At 44.6% G+C, this 17829-nt stretch overlaps 1 protein-coding gene across 1 annotated transcript in view; it reads left to right on the top strand.

Annotated features, from left to right (window-relative positions):
• PHLPP1 (PH domain and leucine rich repeat protein phosphatase 1) overlaps positions 1-17829 on the top strand; it is a 201537-nt gene that overhangs the window by 136209 nt on the left and 47499 nt on the right. The window contains exons 7-10 of the mRNA XM_010854816.1: positions 6274-6476; positions 8335-8395; positions 11969-12064; positions 14785-14940. Of these exons, the coding sequence (XP_010853118.1) occupies positions 6274-6476; positions 8335-8395; positions 11969-12064; positions 14785-14940 (516 nt within the window). The remainder of the gene's footprint in view (positions 1-6273; positions 6477-8334; positions 8396-11968; positions 12065-14784; positions 14941-17829) is intronic.

Here is a 17829-nt window from a genome sequence, read left to right as displayed (position 1 = left end):
CCTCCCCTTGCCCCACCCTACCCCCAGGCCATCACAGAGCACTGCGCAGAGCTCCCTGGGCTATCAGCAGTCTCCCAGCTGCGCGCGGCGGTTACTAGCTGCGTACAGCAGTCTCCCAGCGGCACACGGTGGTTACTAGCTGCGCGCAGCAGTCTCCCAGCTGCGTGCGGCGGTTACTAGCTGCGCATTTTACACGTGGCAGTGCCCATGTCAGTGCTGCTCTTAGTTTATCCCACCTTCTACTTCCCGTCTCTGTGTCCGCAAGTCTGTTTATACATCTGTGTCTCTGTTCCTGCCCTGCAGATAGATTCATTAGTACCATTTTCCTAGATTCCATATATATAAGTTAATATACAGTGTTTGTTTTTCTGACTTCACTCTGTATGACAAAGTCTAGGTTCATCCACATCACTATAAATGACTACTTTCTCTCTTTATTCAGCAAGTTCTTTCCCATGGATCCCTATTTTTGCCGATAGCACCACTTCATTGGTTCAGTTCAGTCACTCAGTCGTGTCCGACTCTGTGCAACTCCATGGACTGCAGCACACCAGGCTTCCCTGTCCATCACCAACTCCCGGAGCTTACTCAAACTCATGTCTATCGAGTCAGTGATGCCATCCAACCATCTCATCCTCTGTTGTCCCCTTCTCCTCCTGCCCTCAATCTTTCCGAGCATCAGGATCTTTTCTAATGAGTCAGCTCTTCGAATCAGGTGGCCAAAGTATTGGAGTTTCAGCTTTAGTATCAGTCCTATAGGACTGATTTCCTTTAGGATTGACTGGTCTGATCTTGTAGTCTAAGAGACGCTCAAGAAAATTCTCCAACACCACAGTTCAAAATTATCAATTCTTTGGCGCTCAGCTTTCTTTATCCAGCGCTCACATCCATACATGACTACTGGAAAAGCCATAGCTTTGACTAGACAAATGTTTGTCAGCAAAGTAATATCTGCTTTTTAATATGCTGTCTAGTTTTGTCATAGTTTTTCTTCCAAGGAGCAAACATCTTTTAATTTCATGGCCGCGGTCACCACCTACAGTGATTTTAGAGCCCAAGAAAGTAAAGTCTCTCACTGTTTCCATTGTTTCCCCATCTGTATCCCTTGAAATAGTGGGACTGGATGCCATGATCTTCATTTTTTCAATGTTGAGTTTTAAGCCAGCTTCTTCACCCTCCTCTTTCACTTTCACTGCTTTGTCCACAAAGGTCCATCTGGTCAAGGCTATGGTTTTTCCAATAGCCATGTATGGATGTGAGAGTTGGACTATAAACAAAGCTGAGCACCGAAGAACTGATGCTTTTGAACTGTGGTGTTGGAGAAGATGGAGAAGGCAATGGCACCCCACTCCAGTACTCTTGCCTGGAAAATCCCATGGACGGAGGAGCATGGAAGGCTGCAGTCCATGGGGTCGCTGAGGGTCAGACACGGCTGAGCGACTTCACTTTCATTTTTCACTTTCGTGCATTGGAGAAGGAAATGGCAACCTACTCCAGTGTTCTTGCCTGGAGAATCCCAGGGATGGGGGAGCCTGGTGAACTGCCATCTGTGGGGTCACACAGAGTTGGACACGACTGAAGTGACTTAGCAGCAGTTGGAGAAGACTCTTGAGAGTCCCTTGAACTGCAAGGAGATCCAACCAGTCCATCCTAAAGGAGATCAGTCCTGGGTGTTCACTGGAAGGACTGATGTTGAAGCAGAAACTCCAATACTTTGACCACCTGATGTGAAGAGCTGACTCATTTGAAAAGACCCTGATATTGGGAAAGATTGAAGGCAGGAGGAGAAGGGGACAACAGAGGATGAGACAGTTGGATGGCATCACCGACTCAATGGACATGAGTTTGGGTAAATTCTGGGAGTTGGTGATGGACAGGGAGGCCTAGTGTGCTGCAGTCCACGGGGTCGCAAAGAGTTGGACACAACTGAGCAACTGAACTGAACTTTCACTTTCATTAAGAGACTCTTTAATTCTTCTTCACTTTCTGCCATAAGGGTGGTGTCGTCTACATATCTGAAGTTACTGATATTTCTCCCAGCAATCTTGATTCCAGCTTTCACTTCATCCAGCCTGGCATTTCACATGATGTACTTTGCATATAAGTTAAATAAGCAAGGTGACAATATACAGCCTTGAGGTACTCCCTTCCCAATTTGGAACCAGTCTGTTGTTCTATGTCCAGTTCTAACTGTTGCTTCCTGACCTGCAATACAGATTTCTCGAGAGGCAGGTAAGGTGGTCTGGTATTCCCATCTCTTTCAGAATTTTCCAGTTTGTTGTGATCCACAGAGTCAAAGTCTTTAGCATAGTCAATGAAGCAGAAGTAGATGTTTTTCTGGAACTCTCTTGCTTTTTCTATAATCCAGCAGATGTTTTCAATTTGATCTCTGGTTCCTCTGCCTTTTCTAAATCCAGCTTGAACATCTGGGAATTCTCCACTCATTGTTGAAGCCTGGCTTGGAGAATTTCAAGACACTATTTTGCTAGTGTCTGAGATGAGTGCAGTTGTGCGGTAGTGGGAACATTCTTTGGCATTGCCTTTCTTTGGGATTGGAATGAAAAGTGACCTTTTCCAGTCCTGTGGCCCCTGCTGAGTTCTCCAGCTCCACTGGTTATCCAGACACAAGATTTGTGACTGTGTTTTCTAGTGTGCCTCCCAGATGCTGTCAGTTCGTCTTGGGCACCAGTCTCACTCTCTGGCCCTTACTTTTTCTTCTCACTGCTGCTCTTGCCTCCTCTCTGCGCTGTCTGCTACCATTGTACAGCCTCTCATAGGCTCACTCAGAACCTTAGTTCTCTAACTCAAGATACTTAGGCTCTCATTTCTGGTTTCAGGCCCCTAGCCTGTGCATCCCTTGAGGATGGGGCTCTAAGTCTGGTTCTGTCCAGAGTGCGGTCCTCCAGCATGTGCTAGCAAACCAACTGTTTGCAACTTGTTTTAAACAAAGAGATACATATAGTAATTGATACTTAATATCTTGGAAACATTCACCATTGCCACAATATTCATGTAGACCCACGTAAGCAGACGCACCTCGTAAAGGGAGCAGATTAGGTTGGGTGTTGGCGAACTGGACGTGGCGAGCCGCATGTGTGGTGCGCTGTGTCCTAGTGTGTGCCTGTCCTTTTGTGAGTGATCAGAGGTTTGGAAAATAGGCCCTTCCTCCTAGGTAACTAGAGGAGCACTACTCTCATTTATACAGCCTTAGTCTCTGTAGTGAAAAGGGGTTAGTCGGTCAGCTGTGTCCAAGTCTTTGCCATCCCATGGACTGTAGCCCACCAGGCTCCTCTGTCCATGGGATTCTCCAGGCAGGAAGACTGGAGGAGGTTGCCATGCCCTTCTGCAGGACATTTTCCAGACGCAGGGGTCGGACCTGGGCCTCCTGCACAGCAGGCAGACTCTTTGCCATCTGAGCTGCCAGGGAAGCGTGTGTCCGGGAACCCGCAGTGTTGGCGCACAGCAGGCCCAGTGCTTGATAAATGGTGAGGACCTGCCCAGCTCGTGTCCGTGTTCTCACTCCTCTCACTCAGTGTGCACTCCTGAGGGGCCCCTGCGCACACACGTGAACCTCAGCCCGAGAGTCCAAAGGCCATTCAGCTCCTCCTCATGGACTCCTTGCTTCTCCCATTTATGTCCAATGAATTCTGACTGCTCTTGGGGTTCAGATGAGATCCTTCCTCTCCCATAGCATCTTTTTTTGACCATTCTGTATGTTTTATACATCATTTATGACATTGGTCAGTCTTCCCTGGTAGCTCCATCAGTAAAGAATCTGCCTGCCAATGCAGGAGACACAGGAGACACGGGTTTGATCCCTGGGTGGGGAAGGTCCCCTGGAGAAAGAAATGACAACCCACTGCAGTATTTCTGCCTGGGAAATCCCATGGACAGAAGAGCCTGGTGGGCTACAGTCCATGGGGTCACAAAAGAGTTGGACATGACTTATCGACTAAACCACCACCATGACACTGATCACAGACTTGGATCCTCTGGCTGGCTTCATATTTTAAAGCATGTGTGGTTTGAATTACCAAATCTTTCGGCACGCCCCTTATCTTATTCATCTCTTACTGACACACAGCCTGGGGTCGTGGTTGTCCCGTCTCCGTGGCCCCTCTCATGTTCATAATACTGGCACATGCGTCCCCCTCATTGCTCAGCGCCGTGTGGGACAAGGAAGGTGTCAGCCCCAGTGTCCAGGTTAGAATGAGACTTCCTGGAGGTTTAGGTGATGGCTCAAGGTCATATGTGTAAAGTGTTCATCAGCAGACTGGAACTAGAACATTTTCTCACTGCGGACCTACACACAATAAATGCTCAATGAGTATTGATGAAATAAATAAAATGCCTCTGTTAACTGAGGAGATTATTGGAAAGGAGTTTTCACAACATTTTGCCTCTTTGAAAGCTCATCTGAAGTAGTCATATTATTATGTGAGCCTGAAACCTTTTGATATTTGCGTCCTGATAAGACTTGACAATTTAAAGTGAATAGTGGCAATGACCTCCCTGTCATTGTAAATTTTATTTTGTCTCATTAAGTCCGCCGTGTATTTGTGTTGGTGTTAATACAGTGCAGGGTTGGGGGTGGGCTGAGATTAGTGCATCATGAAGGTGATTTAAAGCATAGACTCGGGAGAACACAGGACAGTTTTCAGTTCCTGTCGTCTCTTGTATCCAAAAGGAGATTTGGGTTTAGATGAAAGAACTGACTTATTGGAAAAGACCCTGATGCTGGGAAAGATTGAAGGCAGATGGAGAAGGGGACGACAGAGGATGAGATGGTTGGATGGCATCACTGACTCGATGGACATGAGTTTGAGCGAGCTCTGGGAGTTGGTGATGGACAGGGAGGCCTGTGTGTTGCACTCCATGGGGTCACAAAGAGTTGGACACGACTGAGTGACTACACTAAAGTGGTTCTGTGTACATATTCTAGTAATCTAGTGAGCATTTGGAGATAGGCCAATCACTGAGTTGAAGCCAGTTTTTTAATCTTACAACCTGGAACAGAAAAGAGAAGGAGCAAAAAAAATAATTTTAAATCTCAGGGACATTTGAAGAAGCCACATGCTGTCCTTGTGGCTGGACAAATCCTAGCTCTTGCTATCTTGTCCCTCATCCTTGTGTCCCAATGGCTTTATGCTACTGCTATTAGAAGTTTAGTTCAGTTCTCTCATTTTATTTTTTTTAGATTTATTTTTTAAATTTAAAAAAATTAGTTACTCTCATTTTATTTTTTCCAAGGGCTGGAAACCACTGCAGAGAATACTTGACTTTTTTCTAAGTTCCTTCTCTCATATTAGTGCTCTTGTAACCAAGTGCATGATCTCAGCACTCTGTTGGCTTTGTAAGGAGAAGTAGGAGGTTCTGCTGTTTGTTTGTACAGGAGCTGGGCGTAGCCTAACAAACTAGGACTGGAGAGTTCATCTGTTTTTCTCCACTTTGAAGCTAGATGTGTTTTTGCATTGATTCCTAGTCCCCTTACCACTAGCTTATCTCTCTGGCGCCTTGTCCATGGCAGCGTTAGTCCGTGAGCTCACCAGTGTTTATGACCCAGGCTCTGCCAGGTTTTCCTTGCGCCCTGAATGCGTTGGGCCCCATCGCGATCCTTTGTTCTGTGAGTTCACAGTGAGTCCTACATGCCAAATATCAGTATTTCCTGCGCTTTGCTTTTTCAAGCAGTATTTTAAAGATGGAGATGGTTTTGGTAATTAATCCTTGGTCTGGAACCAGCTATGGAAATTCAGATAGGCTCACACACCTGTTTCTGGTGCATAGGTGGTCCCCATTCTTTTTTTTTTTTTCCCCAAGCTCACCTGTTAGCTTGTCCTTTATGGCTGCTCATCTACCTGCTCACTTATCCCCTCTCCTTCCTTCAATACCCAGTGTAGCTGCATGTGCTTAGCAGGGTTTCCTGGGTTTTGTTTCTTGTATTCTTTCAACCAGATTCTTAGAAATAAATGTTTAAATGATTTTCCCCCCTTGAAATGAATTAAGATAAAAATCAATATGCATGCTTCTCTTCCAGTCTATTAATGGTCTAAATTGCATTTCAGAATATAGTTTCAAAGTTAAGACCTCATGGAGCTGTAGCTGGAAGTAGCCAGGGGACCTAGCTAGTGAAGGGAGAGCAGACACCGAGAGTAGAGAGGTCAGGGAGCGTGGGCAGTGAGGCTCGAGGCCTTCCTGGTGCTCACATCAGGGGTGGCTTGTGTTGACAGCACTGCCTTTGACTGTAGTTTCTGTTTATGTCCTTTTCCTCTCAAGACTGAACGTAATTAGGAACCTAATAGCGGACGGAGTGGACTTTCTCCCTCACGTCACTCAGCTCGATCTGCGAGACAACAAGCTTGAGGGTCTGGATGCTGTGGTTTTCACCAACCTTGAAGTTTTACACTGTGAAAGGAATCAGCTGGTGACGTTAAACGCCTGTGGCTGCTTCCTCAAAGCTCTCTATGCCTCTTCTAACGGTACGTGACGGAGCCCACATCAGAGCTCCTTACTTGGTTCCCAGATTCATTCAGCGCACCATCTTCCTCCTGGCTTTGACTCTTCTTTCCTCGTTTAGTAAAATAGGAGTCAACTTTTGCTAAGGTGGAAATCATGAAAGAGTGCTGTTTGGTATTTAAAGCAATCAAAAGGAAGGGCTTATAGTTCCTGACTTGTTTTTCTCATATTGTGACATTTAAATAAGTTATTCCCACTGGTGATTGGCTCTTCGGCTTGAAGAGCAGATGTGGGGGTGGGGGCGGGCGATGGGAAGTGAACTGTTTATTGGGCCACTTGTGAAGATAGTGAATCTGGAGAGTGAAAGTGGAAGGTAGGTCTATTATGGATGCCATACAAGGCCTCAGATTTCCTGCTCCACCAACAGAGGACCTCACCGCAAGAGAAACCTACATTATATACCACAGGGCCATCCCAAAGCAAGAGCTTTATTCATTTAATAAGGTTGCCTCCTTAGACTTCGGAGATCATGGCAGTTCTAAAAAAGAAAAGGTCATATGGGCACATGTTTGGTGAAGTGAGTGAAGATTTCTATCCCTTCCCGTCAGACAGCTGCATGGAGGCGAGTATTTACTGCTGCACGCTGAACAGACGTTTACCAAGCACTTGTCTTCTGTGTCGTGTAGCGCAGGAGTACTAAAGGAGAGGAGTTCTTTCTTTCCTTTTTCTTTTTTTGGTTTTAATGAATTTACTGTCATTTCAGTGGAGAAATAAACCAAACCTCAGATAACTGCAAGTCACCAAAGGGTTATAGGATTTGGCTAGTCTGGAGACATGAAATAGGTGTTGAAGAGGAAAGAATCTGAATGTGGTTCATTTGGTAGATGAGCAGAAGGGAATTCTGCTCTCATAGGTTCCTGCTGGGAAGTGTTAAGATGTACTTATGGGATGCATGGCCTGGAGTCAGATGGTCAAACTTTGAAGCTGATACAGTAAGCTGTAGAGATCCAGTGGAAATTTTTAGTGGAAGAGGCAAGTGATGAAAATGAAGCTGTAAGACTGTTAATGTGAAAGCAGAGTCCAGAGCACCCAGATGGGACAAGAGTGGGGTAATCCACCTTTCCACCAATCCAGGTCATTGCAGTGGTTTCCTGTGAGTTAGTAGGGATTTGCAGTTGGGACTACAGATGTCGATGTAGGACATCTGCTCAGAGGTGGTACCTGAAACGATGGAAGTAAGGTAACCAGAGAAAGAGACCTGGTACCAAAAGTAGACTTCCAGAACCATCACAGTTAGCTGGGGCCAGATTAGGAAGCCAAGAGAAGCTGAGCCTCTGAAACACTTGGTCAGTGTTTAGAGAAAGCAGAAGGGCATCTCGAGACTACTGCATCTGAGAAGCAGAGCCCTTGCTGTCACTTTGCATACAGTTTTGAGGAAGGCTTCCAGATTTCAGTAGAGGGAGTCCTTTCTGATCCTCAGGAGTGCTATTCCAGTGAATAGCACAGAGTGAAAAAGGCACAAGCCAGGACGCATTTGATTATATGCAAGGAACCCTGAATGTTTAAAAAAAGCAATGATATTCATACAGTTAATCTTCCAGAGAAAATTTAGGCTGTATAAAAGAGGAGTGTCACAGCGAGTAGATGGGGAGAGGTAGGAAAGCAGAGTGAGTGGTTTATTTCAGTGTCTGACTAAGACCTTGTGACTGAATTAGAAGGTCTGTGTACTTCCCTGTGGTTTAGAAACAAATGGATATATTGTGCTTCCCAGCCTAAACAAACAATGGAGAATGAAGCACAGGAACGATTCTACACATGAAAAGAGTCTCTGTGTCACTTGAATGGTGATGTGTTTGGTTTTGTTTTTTTCCTGCTTCCTAGAGCTTGTCCAGCTTGACGTTTGCCCAGTTCCGAATTATCTGTCCTACATGGATGTCTCAAGGTAAGAAGCCAATTCCTGGAGCACTCTAGGGTCTGTGTGAAAATTATCTAGATAATTCTGTCTAAACCTGAGCATAAGAACTTTTTATATAAAATAGGTAACTAATGAGAACCTCCTGTACAGCACAGGGAACTCTACTCAGCGCTCTGTGGTGACCTTCATAGGAAGGAAATCCAAAACAGAGGGGATACGTGTATACAAATAGCTGATTCACCTTGCTGCACAGTGGAAAGAACCTGTAAAGCCCACAGCACATTGTGGAACAGCTACAGCTGTGTGAGTCGCCCAGGTGCCTCCGACTCCTACGGCCCCATGGACTGTAGCCCACCAGGCTCCTCTGTCATGGGGATTCTCCAGGGATGGCCATTCCCTTCTCCTGGGGATCTTCCTGACCCAGGGATCAGGTCTTCAGCTTTGCAGGCAGCTTCTTTACTGTCTGAGCCACCAGGGAAGCCCTGCTTCTATATCTTAAAACAACTATGCTCCAATAAAAATTAATTTTGAAAAAAGAATTTTTTCTATATCTTAAAGATAAACAATGCAAATTAATATCCAGTAGTGTTGAATACTTACCCTCCGAAAATGCATGGGGCTGTCAGTCTGTGTAAGTTGCAGCACAGGAGTCGTAGTGTCACGTGGACACCGATGTGAACACCGGGTTTGCACTTGAAAGATGAGTCAGTTGAGGGTTGTATGGCTGGAAGGCCCAGTACTTCTGTAATTGTATCAGCTGTATTTTCATGTTTTTCCCTGAAATGATGTTAAGTTCATTAAAAATATATTTTGTGCTCTGTCTCTTTTATTTTCCCCCCCTTTTTGTACATATCTCCTTACTGCTGCTCCTGCTGTTTAGTTGCTAAGTCGTGCCCAACTCTGTGACCCCCATGGACTGTAGCCCACCAGGCTGTTCTCTCTGCCCGTGGGATTCCCCAGGCAAGAATACTGGAGTGGGTGGCCATTTCCTTCTCCAGGGATCTTCCCGCCCCGGGGCTTGAACCCGTGTCTCCTGCTTTGGCAGGCAGGTTCTTTACCACTGCGCCCCCAGGGAAGCCCCAACTCTCCTACTTGGAGCCCTTAAACAGTGGTGACTGGCACTGCCAGAGCGGGGTTTCCGTACAGCCTGCTCACTTTTCTTAGCTCACTTGTGCACAAGCTCACCTCCTCACCTTGTATGCAAATTCACTACTGCCGTGTGTCATATCTACTTGGGTTTCCACAAATATTGTAGTAGACTTTTTCCTGAAGGCCTAAAGCATGTATTGGAGCAAATTAGACTTTCATAATCTCCACACACTAAATTGAAACTCACTTTTAACGTAATTCCAAACATAATAATCCAAACTTTGCTGAATGACCACAGTACATAGGAGTATGTGGCCTCTCAGTGTGACAGGTAACTCATTTCAGTGCATAAAATCTGGTATAGCTGCTGTGTAATTTGCCAGATGCAGAATTTAGTCATAAAAGTATACAAACCTAGATATTTTAATAATATCCTCAATCATACTATGTAAGAACATGTCAGAATTTAGCTGATGTGAGAATGATTGCAATTACAGCTTTGAATTTATAAAATCCTTTATGCGTGATTCTTCATACACTTCCTAGTAAATTCATGTCAGTTTTCTGTTTAATGAACTTGTGAGTCTGACGCTACTCAAGTTCTTTTTATGTTATCAGATCAGCCTTGAGCAGTGTTATCTCCAGCGCTGAAACATGAGCGCAGGACTGGGGTCTGCACGTACGGGTGCATGGAAATGTCTTGCATAGATTTACTCTAGGGAATTAGCTGTAGAGTGAACCTAGTTTTCTTTTATTTAAAAGATGTAATTGCTAATTGGTTCCCATTGAAGCCCTCAAGTGAAACTGAATCGGAAACTTGTGTTGTGCTAGTCTCTGAATTCTGTCCTTAAATGCTGTTCACCTTTTTTTTTTTTTTTTAATAAGAAAAATTCTCATGTTCAGAGCCTGTTCTGTAACATGCTCTGCCTAATCCACCTCCCAAACTGTAGGACTTTTTCTCTTAGAAAACCCTCTGCGTCTGACCCCTCACATAGCTCTGGGTATTTCGCCCTCCTCTCTGTGAGTATGTTTTCCAAAGGAACTGAGCTCTTGTTATGGTGTTTACTAGGTTCTTAGAGTGCCTCAGGGTCAAAGTTCCTGGCTCTTTTATCACTTAGAGTAGTTTTGTTATTTAGTGTTTGCTTATGCTGAAGGGTACTTTCACTTGCCTACCTTAATGAGATGTTTTAGAGGTAGGCACGCGCACGCGCGCGCGCGTGTGTGTGTGTGTGTGTGTGTGTGAGTGAGACAGAGAGAGTGTGCGCTTAGTCACTCAGTCGTGTCCGACTCTCTGCAACCCCATGGACTGTGGTCTGCCAGGCTCCTCCATTCATGGAGTTCTCCAGGCAAGAACCCTGGAGTGGGCTGCCACGCCCTCCTCGACTGCTACACAATAAAGTAATTCAGTGTGTCAGTCGGTAGACCTTCAAAGCCAGAGCAATATGTACCTATACAAACACTAAACGAAAAATAATGCCTTGTTTTCTATATTTTAATTGAGAAGTTGATATAATAGCAAAAAATTTTATTCTACTAAAATCCTTGTTCCAAGCCTCATACTTTTCACAGACTTGTTCATCTGTTTTTAAAGAATGTTTACATACTGTTTTAGATTTTTTTGTGCCTAGTCATTTCACATATTTTAAAAAGAAGATAAAAAGCTAACCATCCATGACTAAGGAGACATTCAAATGCAGTAATAGATTTATCAAAAAAGTGGCCAATCATTTAACAGTTAACATTACCATTGGTTTAGTTTCTTGTTCCAGGACTCGTGGCTGCTGTCCAGTGCGTAAGTGGCTGTTTCGGCCGCTGAGCCTGAGTCTCAGGGTCGGTGTGCGTTTTCATCGCCACCGTTGCTGTTTCCACGTCGCTGAGCCCGAGTCTCAGGGTCGGTGTGCGTTTTCATCGCCACCGTTGCTGTTTCCACGTTGCTGAGCCCGAGTCTCAGGGTCGGTGTGCGTTTTCATCGCCACCGTTGCTGTTTCCACGTCGCTGAGCCCGAGTCTCAGGGTCAGCGTGCTTTTTCATCACCACCGTTTCTTGCCTCGTCGGTGGCAGTGGTCTCAGGGTGCCTTCTGAGGCCCTGGGGAAACTTCATATTAACGGTAAAAATGCAGATTGGAAAACAAAGCTATTATGCCATTTGACTCTTTAACTGCAGGTGTGTAAATATGTATTTATTGGTTTTCCAATGGAAGACATCTTCTCCCTAAACTTACATGGGTTTATAGACATTTTGGGACAGTAACTCTGGAAACCAGACTTTTTTAGACTTTGGAGATAATACAAATGACGTTACTGTGTTCTTTCCTGCTTTTTCTTTATTTCTTATTCCTTATCACATCCTGCTTCAGGTTAAAGTGACTGCACATATCTTCTTGATTTATATTCACTGTAATTGAGTATTTCCTTTGAAGTTTTATTTGTTGTATGTAATTATTTTGACTTGTGAACCATGTTTTGAGCCACATTCCAACCAAAGAAGAAACTGTATATTCTTACATTTAGGAACTGTTTAGAAAACGTACCTGAGTGGGTCTGTGAAAGCCGAAAGCTAGAAGTTTTGGATATTGGCCATAATCAAATATGTGAACTTCCTGCACGGTGAGTATTAAGCACAGATTAAGTTAGAGAATCTCAAATAAGATGAACAATGGAAAAAATTGCTGCTTCAGTGTTTAATTTGTTGTTATGAACCCCTGAAAGAGTTTCCTTTCAAACCTTATTTCGCATCTCTTACCTCTCGTGGGACCGTTAAGGAGTAGTATTTCGTCATGTAGTGACAGGTTGACTGAAGCTTTGACTGCTAGCCAGACGTGGCAAAGCTGTGTGGAGGCTGACGCTCGGTGGGACTTCTCAAATAAGCCAAAGAAATGTCCAGAGACTCTGCAGATGATAGGGCTGGTTCACCTCGGTAATCTTAATCCTTTCTCAAATAAGCCAAAGAAATGTCCAGAGACTCCACAGATGATACGGCTGGTTCACCTCGGTAATCTTAGTCCTTTAAGAATCTTTACTTTCTGTCTATTGTCTCAACGTGTCTGTCTTCTCATAGAAGAAATCTGAGAAGAATTTAATTTAAAAACTAAATTTCCATTTTTAATTCCTGGAAAGCTGTTACTTTTACTTTGTTTCTCAGCCTTATATTATACCTGGAAGTTCAGTCCATTTGAAAATGCTGAGTTTTATGCTCAGTGAGCTTAGGTGAACCAGTGCAGAGCCCGTCACCATTATCAAAAGGACTTTGGATGGCAGTGTGTGTGTGTGTGTGTGTGTGTGTGTGTGTGTGTGTGTGTGTGGGACGTGAAGAGAGAGACCCTTTTAGAAGATAGCAAAAATGACAAAAGGTGACTACTGACGAGGAAAAGTAATTTGTTAAAAACAAGTCTTTTCCTGTTGTCTTTCCATCTGCTTCTCTCTGCCCCCCTCTGGCCTCCCTGATTGAGACGCGCAGCCTGTTGGGGTTTGAGGCCCCTATGTCACCGCAGACTGTGACAAACATGTAAATACACCAGCAGTCATGTGGATACAGGATAACTGATCTCTTACCCAGTTTGCCTGACTTAATTAATCTTTGATTTGCTCTGCACTAGTACAGGATTTGGGGGATCTAAACAAATGCTTATTCAAAGCAAATCCAGATGCTCTATTGCTGTAAACTGTAAGCAGCGTGTGCTTTTGTGTGTGTTTAACACAGGGGACAGTAACAGTACATATTGCTTGCTCATTTAATAGTGGTGTTTAGTTGCAAACTTTGTATCAGCCCTGTCGTTGATCTAATATCCAGGCCAAGACCGCGATTCATTAGAAACTGACTGCATTCAAGCTTTGTTTGTCTAAGTGATGTGTGTGAAAGGGTTTGACAAAACAGAAATTAATGTTTAGAACCAGAGATGGATTGAAAAGAAAAGAAGCTATTGACTCTTCATCCAAAAGAATCAAACAGATTCTGCCATTAGCATGCACATTTATTCTGTAGTCGACAAATCTATTTTCTTACATGGAAAATGAAGAGAAAGATTGTGTTACCTTCCTTCAGCTATCCTTCTATTTAAGGGTAAAGTGTGTATGTATATGTGTGTCTGTGTGTGTGTGAGAGAGAGACAGATAATCCCGTCCTCTGTGGACCAAATCCAGAGTTACCGTTAGAGTGAGCGTCCCAGAGGCCGGCCCTGCGGTAACTGGCCGAAGACCATCCTGGACGCCTTGTCTTGTCCTCCAGCCTCTAAACCTGCAGAGGCAGGCGTGTCCTTAACGGTGGCCCCCGGTGTCACCAAATGACAGGTTGGTAGCATCTTTGTGAGCAAAGATTCTCATTTTGATAAAGTGAATAAAGTTATGGCTGTAAATTAGAGTGACTGTAAGAACGTTTGAGTGAGTGAGGTCAAGATGATGGAAAGCAGGAGGCAGCTGAGGAAGTCTCGTTCTTCGACGTCGGTGTAAGTGAGCTCTCGCTTCAAGTGACCCGACGTGAATCACAGCCTCGCTTCCCCAAGTCCCCAGGCTTCTGTGTTTAATGCAGGACGCGCTTTATTCTCTACAACTGTTGCTATCTCGAGTGATCATAAAGCAGATTTCGCTTTGATGAACACAAACTCATCATTTACTGCAGTTTTGATAACCCATTGAAGAAACTGTCACGCTTCCCAACAGCTCGTTTAAGGCTCAGAAGAAAATGCTGCAGTGAGCCCTTCTGTTCTCTTTAGAAGGGAGTCTGCTTTGGTCCAGGATGAAATCAATGAGAAAATAAAAGTAATCAGATTCAAGGAAGTAAAGAAAGGAACGAATAATTACTGTGAAATGCAGCTGAGGAAAATGTAGCGTTTTTTCAGTGGGCATTGGTAAAAGTTTATTTGGACAAAAGCACCCTCATTGAATGTTGGTCCTGTAGGTGAAAATTGCTCAGCTGTGTTTCTTCAGAGTCTTTTGTGGGCAGAAGCGGCCTGTGCTCTGGGCGGCCCTGGGCTCAGACCTTGAGTGGGAGCGGGTGGCCTCCCAGTCTCCTCGTGAGGCTGACAAGATGAGGCCGCTGCCTTCAGCGTCTTCGTGAAGCTCATTTTTCCTTTTCACAGAGTAGAGCTGCTTTGTTAAATAGTCCTTTTCATAGTTTTTCCCACCCTCTTTTTTTTTGAAGTATGGAAAGCATTGAAATACGAACAGCTCAAACTTTGAGCTTATCTTAAAATGAATTTGCAATTGCTCTGGCGCATTTAGGTTTCTTGGCGAGGTGATTTTCAGTCTTCTCCTGCTGTGTTCGTTTTTAAGCCTTCACCCCAGGTGAGCCCTCAGTAAGCCGCCTTCTCTCTCTGCCCCTGTTCACACAGCCTGTTTTGCAACAGTAGTCTCCGGAAACTGCTGGCAGGACACAACCGGATGGCCAGGCTTCCTGAGAGTCTGGAAAGGACCTCCGTGGAGGTCTTGGATGTGCAACACAACCAGCTCCTGGAGCTGCCGCCCAGCCTCCTGATGAAGGCCGACAGGTAAAGCCGCGGGTTTGCTCTGCTTGTTCACTGACTTGTGAAATGCCTCTTTGTTAGCAGGCTTGTCTCAGCTGTGTTAGTCACTCAGTCATGTCCAACGCTTTGCGACCCCATGAACTGCAGCCCACCAGGCTCCTCTATCCGTGGAATTTTCTAGGCAAGAATACTGGAGTGGGTTGCCATTGCCTTCTCCAGGGGATCTTCCTGGGTCGAACCTGGGTCTCCTGCATTACAGGCAGATTCTTTAGCATCTGAGCCACCAGGGAAGCCCAGCCTTGTCTTAGGTGATCTCAGGCCATCTCAAGTGAAATTTGTGACTATCTGAGGCTTCCCTGGTGGCTCAGACGGAAAAGAATCCACCTGCAAGGCAGGAGACCCTGTTTTGATCCCTGGGTTGGGAAGATCCCCTGGATAAGGGAATGGCTATCCACTCCTTATGACTATCTGTCTGCATTTGTTAAGAAAATGGTATTGCCAGCCACTTCCCTCACCATTTTGTGGAGATAGAGGCAGGAATATCTTAGAGAATCTTCCTTAATTTTGATTCCTTAAGTACGGTGATCCATGCATAAACAAGGCTGTGCTGGGGGCGGGGTGTGATAGCAGGATGAGAAGTTTGCCCCCTGGTCAAAACCCTGCAGGTCACTCGCACTTAAAGGAATCATCTCAGGAGTCTCCCTTCTTGTCTCCACATATTTAGGACTTTGGGCAACAGAGATATTTTCCAGAGTTTTTACTTTCTCTTTTTTTTAAATTGTTCTCATCTTTACCACAGTTTCCCCTCACATTTGAACTATTTTCTTTTTGGACCGAGTTTTTCTAAATTACTTGTTCACTAAGTATTAAAAGACGTTGTTTTGATCCGAGGAGGAAGTTAGTTTAAACATTAAGTGAAAACTCTTTTCTGTGAGGAGTTACCACGGGCAGAACTTTCTTTCAGGAAAGCTGTAAGTAGCTGTGCATGTTAAATTACTTTGGAACATCTTGTTTGCTTCAGAGCCCTTATGCATGAAACCGAAACGCCCCACAGCCTGGTGGCCTGAACTGTGCTGGTCTCTGCGGATATTTGTTTTAGTGAGTGGCCATAACTTCAGCAACAAGATGAAGGATCTGACTTTTACTATGCCTCATGATAAAGACAAAAGTTAAATTTAGTTTTGTGCTTCCCTAAGAGAAAGACATCATGATGGATCTTTTTGCTTTAAAAAATATTTCAGGATGTGTGGTTTTTTTGCTTTGATTTTGTGGGTGAAATAGCAATTGAAGAACTCTGGCTCTCCTGAACTGAATTAGATAACGGTCCCCAAGCCCTCAGGGCTCACCCTGCCATCGTACTTATCACACACACACTATGTTTAATTTCTTGCTTGCTTGTCTAGCCCCACTCACAGATTACAAATGCTTAGGTCGTTTCCGTCACTTATTGTTTGATCACTGAGTTCTGTCCGATTCTCTGTGACCCCATGGACTGTAGCTCGCCAGGCTCCTCTGTCCATGGGATTTCCCAGCAAGAATACTGGAGTGGGTTCCCATTTCCTTCTCCAGAGAATCTTCCCAGACCAGGGTTCAAACCCATGTCTCCTGCATGGGCAGGTGGGTTCTTTCCCACTGAGCCCCCAGGGAAGACCTTCCATGTCTTGACTTGTTAAATAGTGCTGCTGTGAGCTGGGATGTGTGTATCTTTTTGAACTAGAGTTTTCTGCAAATGTGTGCCCAGAAGCTGGACTGCATGGTCACTCTGTCTTTAGTTTTCAGGGAACCTCCATTCTGTGCCCAGAAGCTGGACTGCATGGTCACTCTGCCTTTAGTTTTTAGGGAACCTCCATTCTATGCCCAGAAGCTGGACTGCATGGTCACTCTGCCTTTAGTTTTTAGGGAACCTCCATTCTATGCCCAGAAGCTGGACTGCATGGTCACTCTGCCTTTAGTTTTTAGGGAACCTCCATTCTATGCCCAGAAGCTGGACTGCATGGTCACTCTGCCTTTAGTTTTTAGGGAACCTCCATTCTATGCCCAGAAGCTGGACTGCATGGTCACTCTGCCTTTAGTTTTTAGGGAACCTCCATTCTATGCCCAGAAGCTGGACTGCATGGTCACTCTGCCTTTAGTTTTTAGGGAACCTCCATTCTATGCCCAGAAGCTGGACTGCATGGTCACTCTGTCTCTAGTTTTTTAGGGAACCTCCATTCTATGCCCAGAAGCTGGACTGCATGGTCACTCTGTCTCTAGTTTTTAGGGAACCTCCATTCTGCTCCATAGTGGCTGCCCTGGTTCATGTTCCCACCAGCGGTGTAGGAGCCTTTTTAAGATGTTCAGTAAATATTTGTTTAATGAAAGAGAGAAAATTTAAAGAATTTTAAATACTACCCTTGATCTTGGATTTGCATTTTTTTTTATTGATCCTCTTTTTTAAAAGAATCTTTTTATCCAGATGTGACTTCTGATAATAAATGTGTACAGCTCTTAAGCATACTGCTCCGTGAGCTTTTACGTACATTTATACCCCACAACCATCACCCAGATAGAAACAGAGAACATTTCCTTCATTCTTTTCCTTCTGTTTTCCTCACTGAAAAATTTATTCTCTGTACTTAATGTAAGTTACAATGAATTCCTACTGGAACAGTTATTGAGAAATAATGCTATTGTGAGGAAACGGGATTGCTCCTTTGTAATGGCTGGTGCTGTGTCATTGCCCTGACAAAGAGAACAGCATTTCAAGATCCTTTAAAGAATTGTTCTTGCTTTTGCATTCACATGAAAAGACAGCGCACAGCCTAGCAGGAGCTCTAGTCTTGTTTTCTTATTGTTATGAATATAGGATGCGGTTTCTTCCCCTGCGGAGAATTCTGTGTCCTGTTGTAACCTTGTTTTCTTTCCTGAGGCTAG

Source organism: Bison bison, unplaced genomic scaffold, assembly GCF_000754665.1.
Source record: "Bison bison bison isolate TAMUID 2011002044 unplaced genomic scaffold, Bison_UMD1.0 scf7180017864349, whole genome shotgun sequence".
Classification (NCBI taxonomy): domain Eukaryota; kingdom Metazoa; phylum Chordata; class Mammalia; order Artiodactyla; family Bovidae; genus Bison; species Bison bison.
Note: the sequence above shows the minus strand (reverse complement) of the source record. Positions and strands in the feature narration are given on the sequence as shown.